The 27,320-nt window shown below is 41.8% G+C and overlaps 1 protein-coding gene across 2 annotated transcripts in view; it reads right to left on the bottom strand.

Annotated features, from left to right (window-relative positions):
- LOC116048894 (poly [ADP-ribose] polymerase tankyrase-1-like) overlaps positions 1-27,320 on the bottom strand; it is an 83,058-nt gene that overhangs the window by 42,431 nt on the left and 13,307 nt on the right. Inside the window, exons 4-6 of one of the 2 annotated variants that reach the window (XM_031298186.2) lie at positions 26,187-26,282; positions 5,923-5,959; positions 3,068-3,143 (exon numbers count right to left, since the gene is read on the bottom strand). In XM_031298186.2, the coding sequence (XP_031154046.2) occupies positions 3,068-3,143; positions 5,923-5,959; positions 26,187-26,282 (209 nt within the window). The remainder of the gene's footprint in view (positions 1-3,067; positions 3,144-5,922; positions 5,960-26,186; positions 26,283-27,320) is intronic. The other variant, XM_031298188.2, reaches the window with a different exon arrangement.

Genomic DNA, 27,320 nt, shown 5'->3' with positions numbered 1-27,320 from the left:
GTTGGCAACACTCTTTGATTTTTGTTGTTATTGTGTTTTTGTTCAAAGGACTTTTAAGTTTCATATCTGAAGTTTGTATTTTTATGCATTTTATTTATCAGAACTTTAATACATTTTGATGTTCCTCTGTTCTGTTGTGACAATAAAACAAACAAGTTTATTTTTAAACTCATAGTATTTTAGTGAGGACTCATAAATACTAATACTAATGTTAGGGAAATCTGTTTGTTTTGTTACGCGTTTCTGGATAATTTTTTTTAAAATATATATCGATATACCGATATATCAGATTTTTAAATCACCAAATATTTGTATCGATATCGGCCTTAAAAATCCTTTATCAGTCGGGCTCTATTTCACAATATGTGTGAGCAGCTTTTTATGGTCGCCTGGTTGTTTGCATTCATTCATTCAGTGATCTCTTGTGTTTGTCCCCTGCATCTCCAAAGAATTTCAAATTACACGGTTTTCCCCTCGGGGTATTACATCCCCAGCAGGCCACCTGCACAGATAATAACCAGAGGATGTTCTCTCACAATTATGGGTATGACGGTGATATGATGGATACATAGCTGCAGCTGAGCATCATCACCAACACTGAAGTACCCGTGATTATAGAAAGAAGCCTCCTCAACGGTGTTAAAGCATTTATATAACAGTTACCGAGAGTACAGGCTCCCTTTGGCTCTCTGGTTGTCATAGCAACCAATACAATACTGTAGGCTCTGCTTTAGCGACTAATAAATTACAGCAATCTCTGTTTTCCGAAAAATGTCTCTGACTATTCAAATCTCTCAGATGTAACTATCTCTTCATGACAGCTTGCTTCTACAACCCCATGTTTGTATGTGTTATTACATAGGTGGAGCAGGCCATCCCATTATTTGCCAGAAGTTTGTGTTTTGAAAACTCTCAAAACTGCTTGTTCGTGGCCAGGTTAGCTCAGTTGGTACAGCAGGCGCACATATATAGAGGTTTACTCCTTGACGCAGCGGCCACAGGTTCAACTCCGACCTGCGGCCCTTTGCTGCATGTCATTCCCCTTCTCTCTCCCCTTTCATGTCTTCATCTGCCCTGTGGCATTAAAGGCCTGAAATGCCCCAAAAAATAATCTTTAAAAAAACTGCTTGTTCAACCTCCACATGATCTAGTCACTTGTGCACAAGATAAAAGCAATTTATCATTGTTTTGGTCAAATTGCAATTGCTTATGTATATAAAATAGTTGTAAATGTGAATCCTGTCCAATCTGTCTAATCCCACATAAAGGAATGTGTGACTTCGTACTGTTGAAATATATGAATTCAATACAGAAAAAGGGCTGCTTTGAGCATTTTCAATCATTGTCATCAAAAATGTAGCCATAGTGTACATCAGAAAATACCTAAAGAGTACAATTTTATATTGACAACATGATGACGCTTTTTGATAAAACTAAGAATCTTCTTTGTGAACAATGACACAATGATTTGACATTCTGATGGCACTGACATGTTCATTGACATAAAGATTTACTTTTGAAGAATGGACTAGAGATTTTGAGCAAGTTACAGGCTTTTGCAGCACATCCATTGTGTGGTGGTGTATGTAATCATTGTTTTGAGAAATCGACTTACTGGTTTGCAAATGTTAAGAATGATTCGAGAATTCGAGAATGTACCAAAGCGACTGAGAAAAACTGTAAGCGAACAGGATGTAATACAGCACTTACAATACAGCACTACCAATACACTCCTCTATTGGCCTATGTACTTTTGGTGTTACCTGGCATTTCATTTAGCATGTCCAGCATTTTTCTTTCAATCCCTAAAGTATCACTCTACACTCTGCAATCTAACAAGAACAGAATTAACTACCAAGTGCAACATTAGCTGACTGTTAACTGATCAAATGTTGCAATGTAAAGCATGCAGCTAATTACAAATAGATTTCACACTCTTTTTTAAGATTATTTTTGGGGGCTTTTTTCATTTATTCGATAGTGAGAGTGGATAGACAGGAAAGGGGGGAGAGAAATAGGTGATGACACGCTGCAAATGGCCACTGGGTGAGCTAGAGGTCACCCCAGATTACACACTTTATACAACACAGAGGCAACGAGCACAAGAAATTCAGAGAAGATGGAAACTGGGCTCATTCTACTCCACTCTTCTTTCTTTTATTTTTATTGGACCCAAAGCCTCAAATAGTGACACGACAAAGATTAAGTCGTAGTAAGTAGTCAGAGTGTTTGTTGATGATTTTCCACTTCTTTTGTGATTACTGTTTATGAGAAACATACTTAGAAAACACTTGGCCAAAAAAAATTCACTGATGCCGATATGTTAAAACATGTCTTTGTGTAAACTTCACTTGACTTCTGACCTCAGATAAGGTGAAGTGAAGGCAAAGTGAAGGCCTCAGCAGAGAGGGTAGTGCTGCTTGCAAAATAAAAGCCAGACTCAATTCTCTGTGCTGGAATGCTTTCACTACGAAGCAGCTACAGCTTCTCTTCAATACTAATTAATCTGAAGAAACTACTACACATGAACCCCAGTTACTGCCAAGACGCAAATACAAATTTACTAAATAAGAACATCTGCACCTTTTATATATTCCTCAATTAACACAAAGAGCAGAACAACCAACACTTGAAATGAATAATTTATACTTTTTTTTTATTAATCCCGCAAGGGAAATTACAATGTTTGCTGTCATTTGTTTTGGTGGTATCAGGGATAGTTAAAGAGCTGTCCCTGATGCTGACAGTGTTTAGTGTGTTGCTATGCACTCCTATTGTTTAGCATGAGTGCCAATTTATTCACAGAAGGGTTTGTGTCTCCATCTATTCATTTTAATACTGACAACCACGAAAGGCTGCTAATGCCTGCTGGAAAGCGCTTGGATTCTTTGACACAACCAAGCCCCACAGCGGCCAATAACAGCATTTGTTTCACTTATATAAAACCTTTAAGCACCAGTTGGTTTTGTCACCCTGATGACTTTCCTGAGGTGCAGTCGCATAGAAAATGCCAGTGATGAGCTTGTTACTGTGCGTGGGTTTTTGAGTGCACAAGCTTTGCTCCTACCTTGCGGCCGTCGCTTGCGTGGCAGTTGACGTTGAGCGGAGTGAGCAAGGCCATTAGCTTCTCCTCGTTTCCACTCCTGCAAATGTGCAAACACACAAACACACACATTAGATAGAAAACATCCAACACTACCACTGTTCCTCAGCAGGAGATTGTAGGGGAGAAAAATGAGGAAGAATGATTTAAGATATAGAAGAATTGAATGTGCAGAAACAGACGTAAAGGAATGAAGAGTGTGGGGGGGGGGGGTGTGTGTGTGTGTGTGTGTGTGTGCGTGTGTGCGTGTGTTTTATTGCACACCTGACAACAAGCTAAACAAAATCTTTTAGAGAAGACTATTTATCCTAGCTGCAGTGAATTTAGTTGATGCTGTTGATCTGTTTCCTGGTTCCTAGGCTCACTGCCCTGGCACTGGGTGACCACCAGTAAAGTGTTGCCAAGGCAGCAACCAGTCCAACCATCATCCCCATGACAGCCGTAAAGTAAGAAGCTGTCAGATGGAAAGAAAAGGATTATTCTTCTATTCCCCTAGAGTTCTCATACTCTCCCTCTCTCCTTTTACTTTTGTCTTTTTGGTTGGGCCTCTCCTTCCTTCTCTTTGTATCTGTATCTTTCACCCTCTGACCAAAAGAGACACATCCTCCCCGTCTCTCCTCTCGCTCTTCCGGTTTTTCTCCAACTACCATTATCTTCTGCTCTCCTACCCTTTTACCCCCTCTCTCACTCGCTTCTCATCCAAGCTGTCCACCTTTACCCTCCCTCTCCACACTCAGTTTGTTCTTCTCCACCTGTACCTCCACTGCTCTGCATCTTTCTTTCAGTCTCTCATTCTTTTTTTTCTTCTTTTGGTCAAATAGCTGCCTTCTACATCTGGTACCCTGCCCTTCATTTCGATGCAAACAACATCTTGAGGATCTAACGGGGAACAAGGACATGTCGGTCCGTGTGTGTGTGTGTGTGTGTGTGTGTGTGTGTGTGTGTGTGTGTGTGTGTGTGTGTGTGTGTGTGTGTGTCTGTTTGAACGATGTATGGAGAGCACAATTTTATTTATTTACTTATTTATTGTATTTTGGGAAATTTGCTTTCTTAATGAGAATTATTTTGATGCCACTCCCATGTCTGTCGAATATATAGGAAGCCCCGCCCAGCAACAGCTTGCAACCAGACAGAGCCAGACTAGCTGTTTCCAATCTCTATACCCTAGACCCTCTGCAGGCCCCAGCTTCATATTTAATTTATTTTTTATTGGACAGATGTGACAGTGGTATCAATCTTCTCGTGTAAAGCTCGGAAAGAATGAAAAAAAGCTTATTTCCCAAAATCTCAAACTGTCCCTTTAAGTTGTTCTGATGCACAAGCTCCGGGCTAAGTGTCTTGGTAATATCACCATGTTCACAAATCCAGAGTGAACGGTCACATATCATATCTTGATTCTGTCTAACACATTTCAAAAGTTGCAATCAGTAGCATCTTCTTGTTGTGAATAGGCATGGTCCGGTTACCGGTTTCAAGATTTACCGCGGTTTGAAAAAGTCAAGGTTTCAAGACCACTAACATTTTCCGTCATACCGTTCCTAAGGTATGAGCTGTTTTTTATGAGTGGTCAAGGAGAGAAACTGCAGTTTAGTAATCCCTCTTTTTTTTTTAAAGACAATTTTTTTCTGAAAAATGACATTGGTAATGAGCCAGTCAGTGGCTCAGCTGTGATAGAGGCACACAGAGTTCACAGTTCACACTTAAACAGCCTGCTGACCCTATAATACACTATGGTACTGCTATGCTAAACCAGCTGCTTCCTTGTGTGTGTGTGTGTGTGTGTGTGTGTGTGTGTGTGTGTGCGTGCGTGCGTGCGTGCGTGCGTGTGTGTGTGGCATTGAACGCTCAGCCACCCACACACAATCCCAAACGAAAGATATGCCATTTCCTCGCAATAGACGAAGGTACATACACACAGACACAAACACATTGCCCACATGCACTGCCTGCAACCATAACAAGTGTCCCTGGCAACACATGTTCTCTGGATCTGAAAAACCTGACTAGTGTAGGAGCTGTGTGTGTGTGTGTGTGTGTGTGTGTGTGTGTGTGTGTGTGTGTGTGTGTGTGTGTGTGTGTGTGTGTGTGTGTGTGTCTTGGAGGGAAAGAAAGAACAAGTAAACAGTTTGATACACAGGGAGGAAGCGGCAAAATAGTTGGAAGGAGAATTGAAGGTGGCAGCAAATGATGGAATTCAAACAAAAGACAGAAAAAAGCCAAAGAGAGGAAGAAACAGAGGGAGAAGAGAGGAAAAGAAGAAAGGAGGAGAGGAGATGAAATTAAAGAAAGCCGGAATAAGAAAGGAGAAAGGACAGGAAATGAAAGACAAGAGAGGAGCTTAGAGGGATGACAGGGAGCAAGAAAACAGGAGAGAGGAGGATAAAAAACAAGGACCGGAAATAGAAAACATAAGTGGATCAAAGACAAGAGGAAGGGGAGGTGTCACAGAAGAAAGAAGGGCAAACATGGAAACAAGAATTAAAGAGAAAACAAGGGAATAATGATAAAAATAAGAAGAGGAAATGAGAATAATCAGTGAAAGAGGAGGAGAGTAGAGAGGACTAGGAGATAAGTGAAGAGAGGAAACAAGAGGTGGAGGAGAAAGGAAAAGTATACCGACACGGGAGAGGTGTAGAGAAGAAAGTGAGCATGGAAACAAGAGATGTTTTTCAAGAGATAAGAACTGAGCAGGTGAACAAGGAAGAAGAAAAAAAGGAACAGAGGAGCAAAAACATGAAAGGGTGTCACAAAGCAGGAAAACACATAAGGCAAGAAAAGGGGGGAAAAAACGGAATGAAAACAAAGAGTCTGGTACTCACCTCGCCGCCTCCAGCAGCTCATCCTTCTTGTATTCACCTAGATGGTTACAGAAGATCATAGTGTCAGACAACTGGCCGCCAACACACACCGACCACACACAGACACACATGATCAACCACACACACATGTAAAGACACACACAGAGGAAGGACCTATCCATTGGGAGAAGACACCCTCTCTCTTTCTATCTCTCCTCCTTCCTCCCCCTCCTCTCTTTCTCTCTTTCTCTCTTTCTCTGCCATTCTCGCTCAGTGCGCACCCCTCTGGCTCCGGTTGCCGTGGCGATGCGTTGCCGGCAGCGACCACAGCACGTTCATTGTTTAGGGCGACAAGCGGCGGACTGAGACGGGCTCTGCCTCTATCCGTCCGTGTGTCCGTCCATCCCTCCCTCGCCACGTTTGTCTCCCGTCTCTCGGCCGCCACTCATACTGCTAACCATCTCCCCTCGTTCTCCATCATCTCTGTCCCCTCTCTCTCTGTCTTCCCTGCTTTTTCCCCTGTGGACTCAGGAGGCGCAGTTACCATCAAACAACACAACAGAAATAAACAAACCCCTCCCTCTCTCTCTCTCTCTCTCTCTCTCTCTCTCTCTCTCTCTCTCTCTCTCTCTCTCTCTCTCTCTCTCTCTCTCTCTCTCTCTCTCTCTCTCTCTCTCTCTCTCTCTCTCTCTCTCTCTCTCTCTCTCTCTCTCTCTCTCTCTCTCTCTCTCCCCCTGCTACTCCAGTCAAAACACACACACCTTCCCATATGTGTCTATTCTGAAAAAAAGGGTGGGGGTGGGGGAGACAGGAGCGCTTCTGCACCATTTGACCATCATATGGACACTCCATTAAAAATAAGACTGCCGATTGTAAAATGAAATGTATTGTGAATTGCATAACAATCCTTATCAGTCTGCTGTGATAAAATCCATGAGTAACTTCATAAATGTGTTTTACATTTAGAACTGAAATATAATCTAAAAACAGCCTGAGATCTGAAAGATCTGCGCTCTCCAGTGGGTTTTCTGTGTCATTACTCCCATGAAGTTGTGGGACTCAAATGAGGCAGTCAAAAAAGAAAAATAGTCATAATTGAAGCAGCAGAGGCGTGAATGACTCCTGGCTTTCTGTCCCCAGAATGGATCAAGCTCCAAAAACACTGGATCCTTCACTAGTCAATAGTGTGTTCCATCCGACCCTCCCTGCCTCCTAAATGCCCACTTCTCCGGTTTGTACCGCAGGCGTTCTTCTAATACTTTTAAGTCTGAAGCCCACTTGTTTTTTTAAACTTTTGAAAGCTCCCTTAAGAGCCACAGAAGACATTATTAATTTTTTTTTTTTCAAGCTTAATAGTACTCTTTGTGGCAAGTAAACTGAACTTCATGTGTAAAATCGCTGGAGTTTCCCTTTAAGTATTAAGCTAGAGCCAGGAGACGGTTGGTAAAGCTCACTAATTAACATGTTATATCTTGTTTGATTCATCTGCACAAAAACAGAAATGTCAAACTAAGTTCTGGTTTTATTGGGAGTTAGATGCTGGAACAATTTCTCTTTCGGCGACTTGCTCTGAGACTTTTATTGTGAAACAGCTATAGCAGATATATAGCTGAACTTTGTTAGCAGTGCTATTCTTCAATAAAAAGTGGTCTACACAACAAAATAAGGACAGATTTAATGCCATATGGTCAGCGGATCAGTTTTAACAATTGCAGGGAGGAGAGGTAGAAAAAGAGTAGAAAACTGCACAAACCAGTGACCCTTTAACATGTCATCAAGGTAAACAATGTTTCTTTTACAGAAAGCGGCAAGACAAGGTCTAACCTAGCAAGACTGCCTTTGCAACTTTTACTGAAAAGTGCCTCAATGGCTTAAAAATACATGAAAACCAAGATTTAAAATTGCCAGCACATTTACCCAATGCAGTTCATCTCTGAAAGGAGCCAGAGAGAAAGAGAGTGGTATAAAATTGAAATAGGAAAATAAATTAAAATTCAAAGGAAGATGGAGAGGTTAATGTGATACAGATAAATGGAAAGAGGATGAGTAGGATGGGCTGTGTGTACACGGCTCAGACGGAGGGGTGGGGTAGGGTGAGGAGCGAAGTAGAAAGGTTACAGAGAAGAGAAAAGGGGGAGGATGGAGGAACAAAGGATTTGTAGATGAAAGAGAGAAGGGATGATTAGGGATCTGGAAACTGACATGCATGGATTTGACACAGTATAATTGGTGTTAGGGAGGCTAAGGCAGAACAGTCAGAGGAAGAAGAACAGGGGAGATGGGGGGGGGGAGAAAAAAAAATATAAATACAAAGAGAGAAGAGAGAAATGTACAGAGACAGATCATCAAGACGCTAAATTAGATGCTGTAGTTTTGAACCAATTCATGTTCTGAGAATCACACAGAATCATTTTTCCACTACACACCTCATCATAATATTTAGTATGATTTTTCTTAAGCCAATTTTAAATTGGATTACATTTTGCAAAAATTCATAGAAATGGGAGATTGTTCTTCCTCATAGAGAAAATGGGAGGGAGTTGGGAGGAATGCTCAAAGCCACGCCACTTCAAAGTCTTCTCAATTTAAACGTCAAACTTGCCATGACACTTTGAACTTTATAGGTTTAAAAATGAAGATTTTAGGCTTTTTGATATCCGTTAGGCTGCGCGGGTGAAGTCACCCAGGATATGAACCTCTCTGTGCAGCAGTGGCTTTCTAAACAAAAGCAACAAAACATTTGAAGGGATTTCACATCCACATTTTTCATCCTTCAAAACATGCATTCTGTGCACCTGTCCACTCAAAGTCTAAAGAGTCTAAAGGGAAAGATGTACTCTTTGATTTATGCCTAAAGACAGGAAGGTAGTGACTCAGTCTCCCAATTCAATCAGAGTGTAACTTAAACCTGAATGAAAACATGTTCTATTTCATTATGTTCAGCTGAATCTGCTGTCGTGTGTAGTGTGCAAATGAAGGCGTACAAATGAATTTTAGCCAATATTAGATATACATTTTGCTCAGCCACGGTTTGCTTCCAATATTATTCATGCTTTGAGAGCTAAAGTAATTGTGACTCAGCAGTTTTAATTAGTTACATGCACGCACACACGCGCGCACGCACACACACACACACACACACACACACACACACACACACACACACACACACACACACACACACACACACACACACACACACACACACACACACACACACACACACACGAAAAGAAAAATGTGCTTCCCTACTACCAGGAGGCGCCAATGACGAAATTCTGCAACATGTTACTAAAGAGTAGGTTTCTTAAATGGATGGAAAACAAACCAGGTGAAAAATCCATGTATCAACTCATTGTGACTGTACCTTAAGTCCATATCGCATCACTGGACTTGCTGCACCCTGAATAAAATTATGTATTAACACATGCCCTATCTGGCTAGCTTGTGGCTAAACGTAGGTTATGACAACAGACAGGGAAAAAAGAACAGCCCAAAGGATGCGAAGGGGAGGAACTGACTTCATCCCAACAGCTTCATGCAGCTATGTGGTGTAAGACAGTGGAGGATGCATGTATTTAAGTATGTATGAACACATCTGAGTCTGACTGTGTGTGTGTGTGTGTGTGTGTGTGTGTGTGTGTGTGTGTGTGTGTGTGTGTGTGTGTGTGTGTGTGTGTGTGTGTGTGTGTGTGTGTTTTGGCCAGAATCCTGCTGACTCCAAACAGAAGAGACAAGGACAGGTTAAAGCTCGGGACAGGCTAGCTGCCTCCTGAATCATGATATTGTGTGTGTGTGTGTGTGTGTGTCTCACTCCCATGGCAGAGTGCAGTAGACACCAGCAATCACTGTTTCAGTTTCAATTGCAAAAGCATGTATTCTTTTGCATGCATGCGTGTGTGTGTGTGTGTGTGTGTGTGTGTGTGTGTGTGTGTGTGTGTGTGTGTGTGTGTGTGTGTGTGTGTGTGTGTGTGTGTGGTACGTGGCTGTAAAAGCAGAGATGATGCTGACTGATGCTGACTGGACCATGAGTTGCCTCAGTGCCCAGATGTCTGCTTGTGTGTGTGTGTGTGTGTGTGTGTGTGTGTGTGTGTGTGTGTGTGTGTGTGTGTGTGTGTGTGTGTGTGTGTGTGTGTGTGTGTTGGTGTGTTTAAATCAAATATAATTTATTGTTGAAGCAGTGTATCCACTGTTATACAACAACTGGCTTTGAGTCAGTAGTTGAGCGATCCACTTATAACTTCCGCAAGGTCGCAACTGCTGAGGTTCTAAGTGGATCTGTGAGCACTGAGACCAATCAAAGGGGAAAAATAAAGAAATAAATGGGGAGGTGTGCGGAAATTATAAAAGAGCGTGTTTAGGCCCTTTTGCTGGCTGACTCCACTTCGCACACTCTCGCCACTTACACTGTGTGATTAATTGCTTCACACAGTGCACCAAAGAGAGATTAACTGTGTTTTTTGGCCACCCACTCTTTCACTTTGCTGAGCTTTGTAAACGTAACAAACTGGATGTTTTCGTCAGTGTATACCTCTCTAAACTCATGACAGTGTGTATGTCTCTGACCTGGAGTGGGCATACCCAAATCACTGCGGTCACTCTGGGGCAATTCCAAATCACTGTGGGTGGAGACAGAGGTGAGCCGGACTGCGTTTAATTGGGTTTGCATTATTCTTCTGAATAATTTTTTTTTCTACAGTGTTTTCAAGCAGCTTTGAAATATGTTTGTTCCTGCTTGGTAAGTATGTCCACCTAAATCTGTGTGTGGTTTTACATAGATAGTGATAATGTTAATGAAAGCAGGAGTTGCTCACAAAGTGTTTGTACTGAAATTATTTCAGCTGACCAAAAATAACCAAAATAAAATCATAAATAAAAGTCATCGTCATGACCGAAAACACTCAGCACACATGATTTGCTTATGAAGATAATTAGGTTTATAGATACGTTTTTCATTGACTCCATACTCTGATTGTGGTTTGTTATAAACAGGCTATGCTCATGTTGTGATCTTTACTGCAAAGCATTTTTGTTGCCAAGATGAATAACAGTACCATGCATCGCAAGACAGTTGTCACTATAGCAGGATTCTGGATCTTGCTTTGCTAAAAAAGAAAATGGTTCTCCAACTCAAACTTTCCTTCTTACAAAATGTCCAAAAAAGTGCCTTGCTCAGGGGCCCTCTCTTTTTCTTCCCTAAGCTTCTTTCGCTAACAGCTACAATGCCCCCGAGGGCTGCAAGAGGCTTTCCTGAATAATAATAATAAAAACTAAAAACATATGCTAATTCATGATATTATCAGGAAAGTAGTTTGCATGACTGAAAAAGCCACAACACATAAGCATGGATTCAACTTCACAGTTTGTTAAACAGATACAAAGGACAGGGAGCAGATCGGGGCACCCGCTCCTCCTCCTCTCAGGAGCAACGACAACAAAAACAACAAAGTTAGCTGCGGTCAAATTAATATGGATAAGATTAGATCATGTTGCATCTGTACTGAGTGAGGCACACAAACAGGAGTCACGCAACAACCGAGGAGAAACAAAAAAGACCGCAGTCAGCTCGTTGCTCTATGTACATCTGGTCCTCAGTGGTAGCCAAGCACACAGGTGGGTCCAGCCTGTTCGACACAATGACTCATCATGACAGACAACAAAAGGAGATTATTGCAATGTACGATAGATATGTTGTTGCTTCAATCAGTAACCTGTATTTTCTATTATTTTAACGATTTTCTGCCTTTTCAATGGATAAGTAATCTTATGGAGAACACTCAACACGAATTTCTTAAGTGTAAAACCGGTCGTTTCTTGAGGATAAAGAGCTTCATTAAGTCATTCTGTATTCCTCAGTGATTAATAATAATAATAATAATTTGTGAAAGTGTAAAGCACTTTACCATCCCTGCAAGGCAAACCAGGCTACAATCTTCTTGATTTTAAAGAAGATATGAATCTTCAAACATTTTTAGCGTTTTGGACGACCAACACCATTTTCAATATGCACACATTCCGAGCACGTTTTAGCCTTGCCTTTAGGCGTGTATTTAATTCATCCAATCCTTTCACTTTGCCAGAAGATTTCACATACAGATCAGGATATACAGATCAGTATGTGCCTAACTTGTTTTGAGTTCATTTACCACATTTTGTCAGTCTACTCTTGCAGAGTGGCCGACTGCCCTCGCTAACTCACTCAGTGTTGTGGAGCTGTGCAGCCGGGTGGAAAACTAGGCAATTTCAGCTGCAGGAAAATGGCCCAAATGGGATGAGGGAACACGAACGAACACGAACACGAACACGAACACACACACACACACACACACACACACACACAAAACAAAACAAAAAAGACAGTCACTTTGTTTTGCCTCTATTGCTAGGTCATTTTGGAAGTAGGGCTCAGGCTCATTTATCACTGGGGAACAATCGAAGAGCAGTCATAGTAATCAATGAGCGTATCACTGATAAGAGGAAGAAAGCTACACCTTGACCTCGCAGACACAGGAATTCACACTTTCTCGCTCTCTCTCTCTCTCTCCATCACTCACATACATACACAATAAGGTGCACACAGGTGCAAGATTGCCTTTGCTCCTGCTGCAGTAGCAGGACGAAGCCTTCAGAGCAGCTACAGCAGCTCTTTGTCTTCATGATAAGGCTGTTAACATACACACCGATCGCAGCGCCTCTCTCTTCCAGTTTCTTGGCATTTACTTGATGTTGCATCAATTCGTCTCTCTGTTCGTCTGTCACCCAAGCCAGTAGGCCTCTACATCTTTTCTCCTTCACTTGCTTTCACTCCCTGTATTTGTTCCCTTCTTCAAGATTCTCTCTCTCTCTCTCTCTCTCTCTCTCTCTCTCATTCTGGGTTTTTTTTAATACTCCTGCAGCAGCAGGAGTAGGATCAAAAAAACCCTTCCCTAATCTTCTGTTCACCACTGCTAGCTTGAAAAGCAGCGCAGAGTGGACACAAGCTCTAAATGATTTCAAGAGAGATGAAAACCTGTCTGGCAGTGAAAAAATTAGATTCGTACCAGTTCCGGCTATGACAGGACGACTGGGATACTGTACAAAAGGCAAGGCTCGGCAAGGCAAATGTATTTGTAAAGCACATTTCATTTTCATATTCAAGTGCTTTACATAACGAAAAAGAAAGAAAAGCAGCTCTTCCATTTTTTCGGGAGGAGGAACATAGAGGCTGCTGACATAGAGGCTGTGGCGTTTTGTCTTTGTGGCACCCAGGCTGCCATGTATCAGGGTGCATCATATGAGGCCTGGCCGATGGGTGTTGCAGGCTGAACCAATAAGGGTCCCCCAGTAGTTTAACTCCAGTGCTGTTTGGGTGGAGGCCATCTGTCCTGAAAAGATGCCTACATCCCCAGAACAGAAAGTGATCAATCGTTTATCCCTGTCAGACCACAGGCTTTGCAGAGCCATGTGTTAAGTGATGAAAGTCTGCTGAACCTGATAATCCCTCTGTTGGCCGTTGGCAGTGGTCCACCAATAAACAACTGGGCTTCCAGTTAGTCAAGGCCATTAAAATCAATGAAATCCTGTTTTACCACTTCCGATTGCTGTCTGCAAACATCACTGGCTCCCACATTTGATTAACACCTGTGGAGCAGTGGGTTTTAATTGTCTTACCACTTAAATGTCTGATAACGGCATCTCTCACAACTAAATTTAAAGATAGAACTGTCTCTTTTGATGTTTTTTCCCCCCCCTTTGCTCCATTCCCAATGAGGGCTTTCTTGCCTTTTTCTGTTGGCTCAAAACTCCTCAGAACTCTCCCATGTCCATTATTATCAGCATCCAACACCATTTCTGTCTGGAGATTTTTTAATGGTTCAAACCTGATATCTAGTTTTTTTTTTATGTCGCGGGGTGACTGTGGTTGGCGTTTATGTCAACATCTGGCTGGCCACCAGATATCCGGGGTTATGGTGTCATTTAACTGTCCTTTTAAATCTGCTCTAGTTATGCAGAACTAACTAACTCACTAATTGGGAGAGTTCATAGTCTTCTCCAGTGCAAATATTCTTGTTTCGAGTACGGCAATATTCTGTAGTAACGTATAGCAGCCTGTGCACTTCATCAATGCGGATGAGCACAGAGGTTATGGTGTTGTCCGAGACACTGCTGTCAGTGGTCCAGTCAGTTGCTGTTTTGGGAGGCAGTTGCAAGTCGATAATTGCGCCCAGAGTTTGTCATAAATTATCCTCCGAATGAACAATCAAACTCAAATAAATATCCTCCTAGTTGTGACAGGGAACCACACATTAAGTAAAAAAAAGTAGCAAAAATAATAGCTAAATGAAAATAAAGAGCAAGAGAAAAGAGCGACTGCACAGTAGCAAAACAGGACCAGACTGATCTTATGAAGTTGCGTATGTATGATACGCCAATTTCAGCGTGTTTTTCAACGCTGTTTGTCCTCCACTGGCTTACATTACCTTGCGTTTGCGTGTGAATTGACGCCGTAGCGAGTAGTATGAAATGGCGAAAATCCACGTAGGGAGCTTGGCCTGGGTGGTGGATGGGTCAAACACAGGACTTTCACACAGGAGAGCAGGGGTTTGCGTCCCGCGTGTGATGTTTCCTTCGTTTTCCACTTGTGTTGTTTCCTTACCACGTTTTTCTTTTCCTAAACCCAACCCAGTTCTTCTTTTCCTAATCCCAACCGGTTTGTCTTTTCCCCCGCGTGTGACGTTAAAACCAACCGTAGCCTCGCGATAACACGTAGCCTCGCGATGACACGCCACGTGGCTTTAGAAAGTGGCGTGTATGTTTACACTGTATACAGTAGACGGCAGCGTAGATATACACGCGGATAGCTCAAAGTGCGTACAGATAACACGCCACTTGGCTTTAGGAAAGTGGTGTGTATGTTGACACAAAGTCATGATGCCACGTTGACAAGACGATTGAAAGCCATGTTTCCATTCCATTCCATTTCCATTATTCTCTGGAGAATTTATATATTTTTTCTCTCCCGCTCATCAGCACATCCTTGCAGGCGCAGTTTCCTTGTCTGTGACAGCCTGTTATTGCTGACTGTAACTCATTCCTGATGATGAAAAGCTAACTATGACAGGTTGACAGGAGGGATTTTTGACAACAAAAATTGTTTAATTCCTTATTTTGTTCACTCAGCCTTATCAAGTTCTCCACACTCTGCCTTCGTGACAGACTGGAGAAGAAGCAAGATTAAAAGTTACAGCTGGACACCACCTGGGGAAGACATACTGTAACTGTCATATCTGAACCAAGCCGGAGTTACACTGTTTTTGGGTGACATAGTAGGAATATTGTAGGAATGACAAAATCCCATTTTAAGAGTCTCTGATGTAAAGTTCTGTTCAAGTCCTGAGTTTTAAGTCCAAGTGTGAGGCCAACTTTAACTACTCATGTTGTTTAAGTGAGACTAATACTTTGTTTATTCAATTCAGGAAATTGATTCAACCCCAAAGCTAACAATGTTAAAACGTGCTTTACAGAATTAATAAGATGAGAAACAGAGAGGCAATTGATTTTCATGGCGAAACTAGGTTATTGCTTTAGTAAAAGTAATAGAATGCATCAAGGAAAGGTAATGGAAAAAAAAATTAGTATATATAACTCACATTTATCTTTTACTCATAGTGGCCACTTCTGATTTCATGTATGGATTTAACCACACTTTTGATAAGAAAAAATATGCTGCAACTTCAGTCCACTGATCCAAAGACAGTATCTTACATCCTATATACGCTATGGTACATTGTATTGACTAAAGGAGGCATCCTGGACCTTTATTCACCTGTCTATCAGCAGCAGTGTGCTAAAAGGTCACACAGATATTGCCTTGCACTTTCCAACCTATACAGAGCAACACTGTGTGCACCGTTTGCACCAAAAAGAATAAAAAGAAAAAGAAAGATCAAAGGCTATCTTTACAGTGGCACTGGAAGTGTCCTAATTTAAATTATATTCCCTCAGATCAGATCAATTCATACAGCAAAAAACCGAAGACGTGTTTTGTCAATACCAATTTAGAACACACATCTTGACATTCCCACCTACTGTACAAAGGACTCATACCGATGCTCACATTGGAATTTACCTTTAAATTTTTGTTTAGCTTGAACGAGCACCTTTAGCATGAAAGACAATAAGACACAACATCAGGGATAATGAGTCAACACTCAGATTACCTGCAGTAATTTCCTTTAAGTGACAATTCAGCTCATTCCACCTACTATGGAAATATAAAACATGTTTGATAATGCTGTGCACATACCAGACAAGACCAGGGACACATGTGGGGAGGGGCAATTAAAAGGATACATCATTCATATCAGCGGGACAAAAACACTTTGTAAAGACACAGACTACTTGCACAGTCCGAAACAGGCTATCCTGTCATCAGGTTAGTGCTTAATCTAAAGCAAACAGCAACGTAACACAATTGAAATGAAGCCAATTTGTTTGTAATCAGAAAGGGAATTTGTGTGCAAAAGTGTGAGTAACAGTTAAAACAAGAGAGGCCAAAGGAATAAGTGTGTGTGTGTGTGTGTGTGTGTGTGTGTGTGTGTGTGTGTGTGTGTGTGTGTGTGTGTGTGTGTGTGTGTGTGTGTGTGTGCGCGCACACGTTGTGTGTGTTGACAGAGGTCCAGAGAGGAAAATTGATCTGAGGCTCAGAAGCTAGTCTGTGAATACCAATCAGAGGTAATTAATAGCAGCTAATGGACTCTGTTTCTCACTCTCTGTTCTCGTCTCTCTTCCATCTCCATTTGTTCCTTCCAGTGTTTCTCTCGCTCTCCTTTTATTATGCAGCAAAAATGAATTCTTCCCGTCTTTATTTACTGTCCTGAGCTACAGGCTTACAGAAAGACATTTCAAACTTCCATATCGCTAAAGCATTTACAATTACTAAAGCAAAGTAATGAAATTACCTTCTCCTATTGGCTGGTCTTTAGTGCCAGATAATGTTGTACCATGTGGCTGTGGTTTTCTACTCCAGTCAAATTCAGTACACAAAATAGCTGACTTGAATTGACTTGATGGTGTTTGACGATCAACTAATAGAGATTCAACATCATGCCTGCCGCCTCACACACTGCCTGCACTCCATCCAAGCAGGTCTCCATGCTCCTGCCGCTACATAACAAGCAGCATGTCGGCACAGCCAAATGGAACAGTGAGTACCAATTTGTCAAGCACAAATGCCCAACATTTGCTCATTACAGCTTCTTGATAATCGATAATTAGTAGTTGCAGCCCTAATAGTGAAACAAAGTTATGATGTCCAGTCTGTTCTAGCATCTGCTACACTAGCTTCTGTAACTCAGTGCAATCTCTCAGTATTTCATTAGTCTATCTAAAAAGAATCAAACGAGTTCCGGGGTGTTTATTGTCCATATTCTGAGACAAATCAGCATCCGTTTCAGTACTATTAGAAATTAAAACCTTTGTGATTTCAACAGTTTTTTTTATTATTATGGAGAAAAAAAGTAAGATTATTTTTTTCTGCTTTGGTTTTTCTTAGATAGTATAGACAGATAGGAAAGGGGGGAGAGAGAGAAGGGATGACACACAGCCGCTGCGAAAGCCTACACGGGGCGCACACTCTACCTGGTGAGCTAGAGGTCGCCCTGTGATTTCAACAAAGTTACTACGAAGTAACAACAATTAGCCTACTTTGTGAGCACAGAAAAAAGTACAGCTGCCCGGAAATTTAACAAGCGTGTCACCCATCACAGCAACTTGCATCATCGTAACTTGGTTTCAACCATATCTATAAAAGTCAGCAAAGATCTCTTCTAAAGTCATTTTTGCAATTTTGTAGTTGTATTCTCTGTCCTGCTGTTATAACAGACATGTCTGAGCTAACCTCTCGACTAGCCTCTTTTGTCGACCCATGACATTTAGCCCGCAAAGGTCTATCGGTTATTGGGAAATGGTATTCTTTAAAGTCAGCTAAAAAACACAAATATTAAATAAACAACAATAATATATAATTTTTCTTTTTGAAACTAAAGTCCTTATCTTGACATATTAAGGGAGCTACACAACATACTGTTGAGAAAGGCTCTGTTCCAAGGCTGGATTTTTTTTAAATTAGCGTTGTTACAAATCTGTAATTTTGAATGAGGTTTTCTTACTTCCGGAAAACGTTCCAGTTTCACTTTGGCCCATCAGCCTCAGCTGTATTTTGTGTTTAGTGCTAATTAGCAAATGTTAGCATGCTAACATTGTAAACTAAGATGGTAAACATAGTAAACATGATACCAAACATCGACATGTTAGCAATTTCATTGTAAGCTTGTTAGCATGCTGATGTTAGCCTTTAGCTCAAATCACCACTGTGCCTACAGCCTCAACTTTTAGTCTTGTTACTTAAAATGCATAATATTCCTGTTGACTGCTTGCATTTATTATTACAGTATTATGTAACTTATAATAAAGTTGTGAGCACTTCAACCCAATATGGAGCTCAACCCACGCACCTGTCACCAATTCACATCATCTAGCCTGAGTAACTCTATAAAGTTTCTTCTTCTACAGGTTATTCTTTACATAATCTACAGTATATTTCTTTATACAACACAGTTTTTCCTATTTGAGACAAAAACAAACAAAGCTATGAGAGCTTAATACTAAAGATACAGACAAAATCAACTATGAGAGCCTAATACCAGAGAAAATCAAAACCACATAAAATACCTACCACTGAAGTTACAGAGAGCTTTATGTTTCACCAGTTTGTTTGTTAGAAGGATGTTAAAATATTTGACTGAAATTTAGAGGACAAACAGCCTAAGTTCAGAAGACAAGTTGAACATATTTTGGCCGTGATGTTTATCACCAACCTCCACCATACAACACTGAATGCAGGTACCATGCTATCTTTTCAGGGTTAGCTGAGGTCTTTGATGCACCAACAGCTCATAGACCGATATAACACTGGAATCATGTTTCTGTCAGAGATTTGGAGATGAGGCAGAGTGAGACATTTCAAGTGAAGAGCAGAAAGAGAATAAATGACAAATGTCACAGGGATAAGATGGAGGGGCTGATTGGTATGGAGCTCAAGACAGGTGGGAGACAGCAGGGGGCAAACGGACAAAGAGTATAGATGACGTGTCAAAGGGAAAGCTCGACACCAAGGCTGATGTAAGGATGAGGGGTGGGTGGAGTGCATGTTGCACTTGCAAGCTCATTAAACAACGTTGTAATTGATGAGTGGAGAAAGAAAGTGATGGAGAGATGAGGGGAGAAAAAAAAGGAATTGTGAAGGGCAGAAACAACTTGATGAAAGTGTCCTAATCACTGCTTTCCGGCCAACGAGGAAGATCAATCACTAACGACAGAAAAGACGGATGGAAAAAAAAATTTCTCCTGGTAATCCTTTGTTTCCTAAATTTGCTCTTCTGGGGCTTTTCACATCATTATTGTGTGTGTGTTTCTCTCGATTACTTATCTGCAGTCTTATATTTGAGATATCTGTGATATTTCAGGCCTTTGATAAAAATATCACGTTGGTGCACGTACCTTGACAGTTATCTTAACTAAGCATAAAGCCTGGAAGCAGATAATCCGACATTCACACTCAAAGGGTCAGGGTTTGAAGTTCTCTTTCGCTACTTGTGGCACATTTTGTGTGTACAACAGAGTGTACCACTTGAATGTCTTCCAGGAGGAACTAAAGAGTCTTAAAATGTGCCCCATTATCCCCCCTTTATATCGCAGACATCTTTTTACTCTGCCTTCGAGTGTGGCTGTTTGGAACGATTTAAACAAGTCCAATTTTATTTTAGTGTTTCATCATTATCCTGTTTGTCACTTGTGGCCACAGTGTCAAGTCACGCTGTCTCGATTTAAGTCCACTGTAAACTGTGTATTCTGTAAAAATACTTTGTCCATCAAAACAAAAAACAAATTTACATTTTCTCATTGACTTTGTGTTAAAGAGTACTGAAAGTGACTTTGCTTGGGCACAAAATGCTAATTTGTATAGCATTCCTCAACATTGACGCAGGACTATAAATCAGATCTAAACGCACTAGCTTCGCTCCAGCATCTGATAAAGGCTGTGTACTGTGGGCCGTCTGAATTTAGCTCCAGGAGCCAGTGACCATTTAGTGATAGGCTAATCTCATAGCATCTCTGTGCCCGTCGTGCATTGTAACCTGATAAGAAACAATATAATTAACATGAAACTCTCTAGGCGTTCACTCTACAAAAGCACAAGAGTAATGACCTCCAGGTTTTTTTTTGCTTTGAAGAGAATTTACATTTCTATCAGATTTAATTGCTTATGTATTGTGCTTCTTACAGTATATTGCAACAGCAGATTCTGACAGGTAATACATACATACTAATTTGGATGAGCTGTAAGAAATGAACCCATCCTTACTAGCTCATTGTACTACTGCAAACGTTCAGAAGCACCCCACCCAGGCCTTAGTCATCAAATGTTACAGTTGGGCATGTGAGTCTGCCCCCTGCTGTGGTGTGAATAGTCGTGTCTCATACTTGGGATAGACCAAAGTGCAGAGCTCCTAGGTTGTAAAAAGGCATATCTGGGGAGCGTCAACACTGCCCTGCCCTGTTTGCTGCTCACCCTGATCAGGAAAACAAACTGCATAAAAAAATGTAATTCAAATGCAGTGTGAGGGGTGTTTGAAGATGCTTTAAAAAACTAAAACCTCTGTCTTTCCGTTTCACATCTCCAGCTAACAGGGAATGGAGTCCATCATTTCTGAGGGCACTTTGTTGGATGTGGCAGAGCAGTAGAGCTAATTTATGGGTCAATATAAACTTCCATCACCACAGACTGAAGCTCAAAGCTGTGCCGGCCTGCGGCAGAGATGAGGAATAGAGCAGAACCTCTAAATTATAGACACAAAACATATAGGACAGCGAGATGCACGGTGTCACTGCAGAAGATTATACAGAGGCTACACATATACAAACATGCACATAATCATATATTTTCACATTTACATTATTAAAGGGTTTTTCCTAGAAAGACTATTTAAAGGCATTGCTCAAATTTTCTGCCTTCTTTACCAAAAACCTGCCCATGCCGGCAATAGAAAAACTGTCTTTAAGAGCATTGCATTAAATGCATCATTGCCAACAGTAATTACAACAGTGGAATCACTCTGGGGTGGTGCTGGGTGAAAAGACAATGTAACAGGATGATAGTTTACATTAATTAGCGTCGGCCAATAAAAGCATATATCACGTCACTAACAAGATGCGGTAAATTTTACAGATCTGAACCACAGAAAAACCACTGCAGTAGGAAGGGCCGATGATGGTGGGGGGAGAGTCAGAGTACTGGTGTTATGGATCAACTGGTTTCTCTATTAACGGCTCATTTTCACCTGAATGCATCGGTGGATGCCTGCAGAAAACAGCAGATGTTGAAAACGGAAGACAACATGAAGCTGTCCTTGTAAACGTCTTGTTGTTGTCTTTTTTATTAAAATTACACAACACAGCCATCTGCTTCTTTTGGAGGCTTAGACTTGAGTGACTCAATTGGCATTCAGTCATATTTTCTATGTTTTAAGCATTATTCATCATCTGGCAACCTTTTAACAGGCCTCACAGCAGACATTTTGACATTGCAGGAAAAAGCACAGGCTTAATTAATCACCTAAATTAAGGCTGCATTCCAGTTATCTGATCCAGATCCAGTGTCCATGCTGGCTCATTGGCATGGCTTAATTAATCACCTAAATGGAACGGGCCATCGTTGTTATTAATTGCACCTGTGCTTTCCCTACTATGACAAGTTAAAATGTCTTGAAAAATGTATATTACAGCCCCTTTAATTGTTGTTAATTAATGTATGTGAATTAAAACATGTTTAATCCCATATCCTTTTTTTTTCCATAACAGATGTTTAAGATTGATGGAGTAGGCAGACATGGCATCATACATCTGCTTTAAATGCATTTCCATTAAAAAAATAAATCAATGGGCACCCGGATAGCTCAGTTGGTAGAGCGGGCAACCATGTGTAGAGGTTTACTCCTTGGCGCAGCGGGCCCGGGTTCAACTCCGACCTGCGGCCCTTTGCTGCATGTCGTTCCCCCTCTCTCTTCCCTTTCATTTATTCAGCTGTCCTGTCAATAAATGCCTAAAAATGCCCAAAAAATAATCGTAAAAAAAAAAATAAAAATAAATCAAGGTTCAGTAGTTCACTGGTGAGGTACGACCTTCGCCTCACTTTGATCGAGGAAAAATCCTGCTCATAAATGACTGTAATGTGTGAAGGCAGCTGCAGCACACTGTCAGTAGGTTCTCACTGGCTTAAATGGTTGATTACTTCACATATTAGTCCTGTCTGTATAACTATATGTGATTGGTAAGGGGCTTGACCAGTATAGCAAAACTGACTCTTTGGGACAACCCTCAGACAAAACTGAGACAACTGCAAAGCAATTCTTTAGCCTATATTTATTTACATTTTGGTAAATCATCATTAAACGTATGCAGAATAAATGTTTAGCAGTTCCTGTTTGCAATGTACCCATGGATGTACATACAACCATCACTGGATTACTTTGATACCGAAGAAAATTTAAAAACGTGATTATTCTGAGCCAAGTTTTGAAACTATAAGATGAACTCTCCTTTTGTCTATATCGAGGCAGATTTAGGGACATTTATCCATTGATCACCATTTGGACATTAGAGATAAGATTACCTCGCAAAGTGCAAGTCATACTAAGGCTAAAAATATGTGTGCCCCCCCATTTCAAATCCCCCTGGTCCCCCTGGGGAGATGCCCCCCCACAGTTTGAAAACCTATTTTAATCCTCAATTTTTGCACTAAGTGAGAACTCTCCAATTTGTAAGCAGCACTGTGTCAGTTATTTACACTATTAGCAACCTTGAGTCATTACATACGTATGAGATATACACACACTGATTAAGTCTGCAATGTTTGGTAAACATTTCCTATGACATATAGACTAGAATCCATTACTACTCTGCTCTATAGTTTTACTGCTAAAAAAAAAAACACACATTTTCATGACAGCTCCACTGTAAAACTTGTATCATGGACGATACCGAGATAGGGCGAAGGCAGCAAAATATGCGTCAATGTTCAATAATTCCGGCACTGAACAACCTCATTTCCATTCCTGCTGGCAAGGACAATGATTTGTCAAAGGGTGCTTAGGTGAAATTGTTCCATTGTTTTGCCATTGCACAGCTCCTCGCTGTGGTATCTTCTCGAGGTTTTAATTTACCACAGAGGGAATTGATGGGAATTGGTGATGTAACACAGTGTAAACAGAAAAAGTGGTGCTGCGAAAACTGATTTAGAGCCTGTAAATACCCACAGAGAGACAGGGAACACAGAAAGAGATTTTAATTTTAAATTCTCTTTACTCATCCACTAGTGAAAACAAAAACAGGAGTAATTTAGTTCAATAAGAACCATGTCGGTCAACCTTTCCCATCTAAGAAAAAGTGAGTTAAGGACTCAACAACACATACACATGCAATATAGAGCGAAGAAGTACATCAAAAGTGTGAAGAAGAGAAGGGCTGATTTGCGAAGAGGAAAGATGTCAAACATAAAACAAAATCCGGATGAGGAACCTGCAGAAAGTTTCTGTACTTTTAGCTGTCTAAAGAGAAATTGAAAAAAATATATACTAAAAATTATTTATTTAAAGCCATATATTTTTAATCCATTCCTCATTTAAGGGCTATAACTGTGTCCCCGTGGTTCCTCTACCACGGAATAGATGTAATGAGTCCTGCTGGCTTTAAGGGCTTGTAACAATGGAAGAACCAGTAGTCTAAGTTTCATTGCTAAGTTTTAGTGTCCCATGTTGTCCACTAAAGCTCTCCATTGAGTTGAAGGGTTTTTTTTTGCCTGTAACAGCCTCTTTCTGCAGTGTTATTGTAGGGAAGCACTGAATATTTTGGTAGGAACATCAAGGAATTGACCGCACCATTGTGACGAAAACAGAGCTGAGCCAGAAGGCAAAGCTCTCGATCTACCGGTCAGGTTTCGTTCCTACCCTCATCTATGGTCATGAAGGCTGGGTCATGACCGAAAGAACGAGATCCAGGGTACAAGCGGCCGAAATGGGTTTCCTCAGGAGGGTGGCTGGTGTCTCCCTTAGAGATAGGGTGAGAAGCTCAGTCATCCGTGAGGAGCTCGGAGTAGAGCCACTGCTCCTTCATGTCGAAAGGAGCCAGTTGAGGTGGTTCGGGCATCTGGTAAGGATGCCCCCTGGGCGCCTCCCTAGGGAGGAGTTCCAGGCACGTCCAGCTGGGAGGAGGCCTCGGGGAAGACCCAGGACTAGGTGGAGGGATTATATCTCCAACCTGGCCTGGGAATGCCTCGGGATCCCCCAGTCGGAGCTGGTTAATGTGGCTCGGGAAAGGGAAGTTTGGGGTCCCCTGCTGGAGCTGCTACCCCCGCGACCCGAGACCGGATAAGCGGACGAAGATGGATGGATGGATCAAGGAATTGATAAGCTTTGAATGCAAACTATTAGCGTTTAGTGACTTGAGTCTAATATTATCAACATTAGCTTAAACCAAAGTGGGAAGATGACAATGATGCTAATGCTGATGCTTTCTTCTGCTCTCCATGGGGCCACAGTAGTATGTAATGGATGGGGTTGGAGGTGTGGGGTTCTTACAGTCTTAGACTGCATTTAAAGTGCCCATATTATGAAGAAAATTACTTTTTCTGGGATTTGGGGTGTTATTTTGTGTCTCTGGTGCTTCCACACGCATACAAACTTTGAAAAAAAAAACATCCATGCTGTTTTGAGTGAGATACAGGTCTGAGTCTGAATGTGTCCTACCTTCAGTCTCCGGGTGAGCTGTTCAAAATCTGCACGGCTTTCTACGTAACTAACCGAGACAAGGGGCCTAACCGTTAGCATGCTAGCGCTAGCTCGTTCTCAATGGCCAAAACACTGCTACAACACACACAAATTCACCCTAATCTACAAAATAAATTGTATAGAACTACTTACATGTTCCTGTTCTGCAGGTACTCCCCGCAAAGTTGGAAGTGCGCTCTCGTTTAGACGAAGTCTCCCGGCTAATCCTGCCTTGTACAGGCCGAAGTTGGAGAAACAGCTAGCTAGCTCATGTAATCCTTACCTAGCTACTGCGCATGTGCGACTGACAACAAAGATCTTCCAGAAGTTGAGAGGTCTCACTCTGTAGCTAAAACAGAGACCTGACACAGAGTGAAAAGAGGAGCTGCAGCAATGTGCAGTACAACAAAAATATGGTGTTTTTTCAAAATGAAACCATGTAAACCTATTCTGATAGAATCTCAAATTACAATTATGAACCTGAAAATGAGCATAATATGGCCACTTTAAATGTATTTTCAATATATCATTGATTGCAGCATTGTGCTTAATAAAAAGAAAACACTGCTCAGTAAAGGTCTGCTGTGTCATTGTTTTGGAATGAGAAAGAAAAAAAAGAAATCGTATACGGATCACCAGAAACATTTGTTGGCAGCGATAGATGGAGAGTCATCCAGTAAATGCCAAACTTTCAGGACCGATTGGTGGGGATTGTTGTGGACAAAGTACATACGGCAAAACAATGATTAGAGCAAATTACATCTGTTATTGTTTGAGGTGCCGTTTTCTGTCGCAGGGAATTAGCCATTCCAGAGCTCGCCTCCCTACGTGCAAACGTTCCACCAAAACAAGTTCCTTCCAGAGACTATTTTGCAGAAGCACTGTTGCTGCGTCCAAAGCATAGCATCACCCAATAAGATGGTGATTGGTTTAAAAAAAAATGCAAACAAGCCAGAGCGCTTTTTTCTGCCATTCTAGAATGTATGTGTGGTGTAGCCAGACCTTACTCCAGTGCTGACAGCGCTGCAAAGATAGGTCTGGCAATGTGAGACTAATGTGCGAGCAGCCTTGGACACAAAGACTGAATAACACGCGTAGTGAGTGCATAAGAGGCACAGCCTTGCAAAATAAGAGGGTGATAGATTGACAGGAACAAAAGATGATACTGCCTACAGCCTTGGACAAAATCAAAATAAACGTTGTGGGCAAAAAATGTTAACATTAAGATAGAAGTGGAAATGTGCATCCTTTGAGGAAAATACAAGAAGAGAGAAAGGCAGACAAGAAACCTAGAACAGGACAGATATTGCAATCGGCAACAGAATACAAGCAATAGAGAATGAGAACAGAAATACAGGCATGTACTGATGGGTGTGTGTGTGTGTGGCATTTGACAGACAGATATACAAACAGGAGACTGACCTGTGAGCACGGCCTTGGCGGAGGGTTCAGCCAGGTCCAGGGCCGACTTGCCGTCGGTGTTGCGGATGTTGGGGTCGGCACCATGCTGCAGTAACACTGTACAACAACAGGGCAGACACAGACAGTAGCTGAGCTCCTGGACTGACATGCAAACTCCCCGACACACACCTCTCCCTAGTCCTCCCCCTCCTGCTGCTCCTCCTGCTGCTGCTGAACCACATCCTGGTCCATAAACTGCTCTTCCTGGACCTCGTCCTTTTTCTCCCACTTGCTCCTCTGCTATCTCTCCTGTTTCTCCACCTCTGGCTGTGTCTCGCGCTGCACTTCCTTCTCCACATTTCTCTCCTCCTCCTTCTCCGGCTGCTCCACCTCTGTTGCTAGCGCTGCTCTCTCTGCTGCCCCTGGCTGCCCATGCCCTGCGAGCCATGCTGCTGATGTAAACAGACATGCCACAACAAGAGCAGCGAAAGCTACGCTACACCACACCGCCAGATAAACAGTGGACCGTACAAAGTGGCTACGTGACCAGCTACAAAACACATCACACCTCCATGGAGGAGCAGGGGAAGGCTATGGTTTAGCTGACAAAATAAATAAAAATGAGTGAGGAAGGGAGATGAGTGGCTACAGCTAATCGAGGCAGCAGCAGCGACGAGGCAGGCAGTGCGAGTGGAGAGACTCTCGCCTCTCCGACTGACTGAGCGATGCAGCGGAGAGCAAGATGAGAGAGGAGAAAGGAAGAGAGGAGGGGGTGGGAGGGGAGGGGGAATGAGAGTCAGAGAGGATGGGAGAGGTAGAGGACGAAAAGAGGGTGGGAGAGCAAAACAAAACAAGAGTTTGTTTGTGTGTGTTAGAGAGGGAGAGAGAGCAGGGAGTAGTAAATACAGAGGAGAGGAGAGGAGAGAAAAAGAAAAGGAAATCAGGAGAGAAGAGTCATGTGACTACTGAACAGGTAGGACCTGAATAACAAACTGCCTGCGTGCAGTTTTTTTGTAAATTAGCTGTTTCGAGGGCACTAATGTCAACACTCACTGCCTTCCTCTCCATCTCTCTTCCAACTATTGTGATTGCTGAGCTGTTCCCGACGCACATGCCCTTTGACTTGTGTACACCTCAAACTACTCTGCTCAAACC

Source organism: Sander lucioperca, chromosome 1, assembly GCF_008315115.2.
Source record: "Sander lucioperca isolate FBNREF2018 chromosome 1, SLUC_FBN_1.2, whole genome shotgun sequence".
NCBI classification, from domain to species: Eukaryota; Metazoa; Chordata; class Actinopteri; order Perciformes; family Percidae; genus Sander; species Sander lucioperca.
The sequence above is the reverse complement of the archived record's forward strand: the minus strand, read 5'-3'. Positions and strand labels throughout refer to the sequence as shown.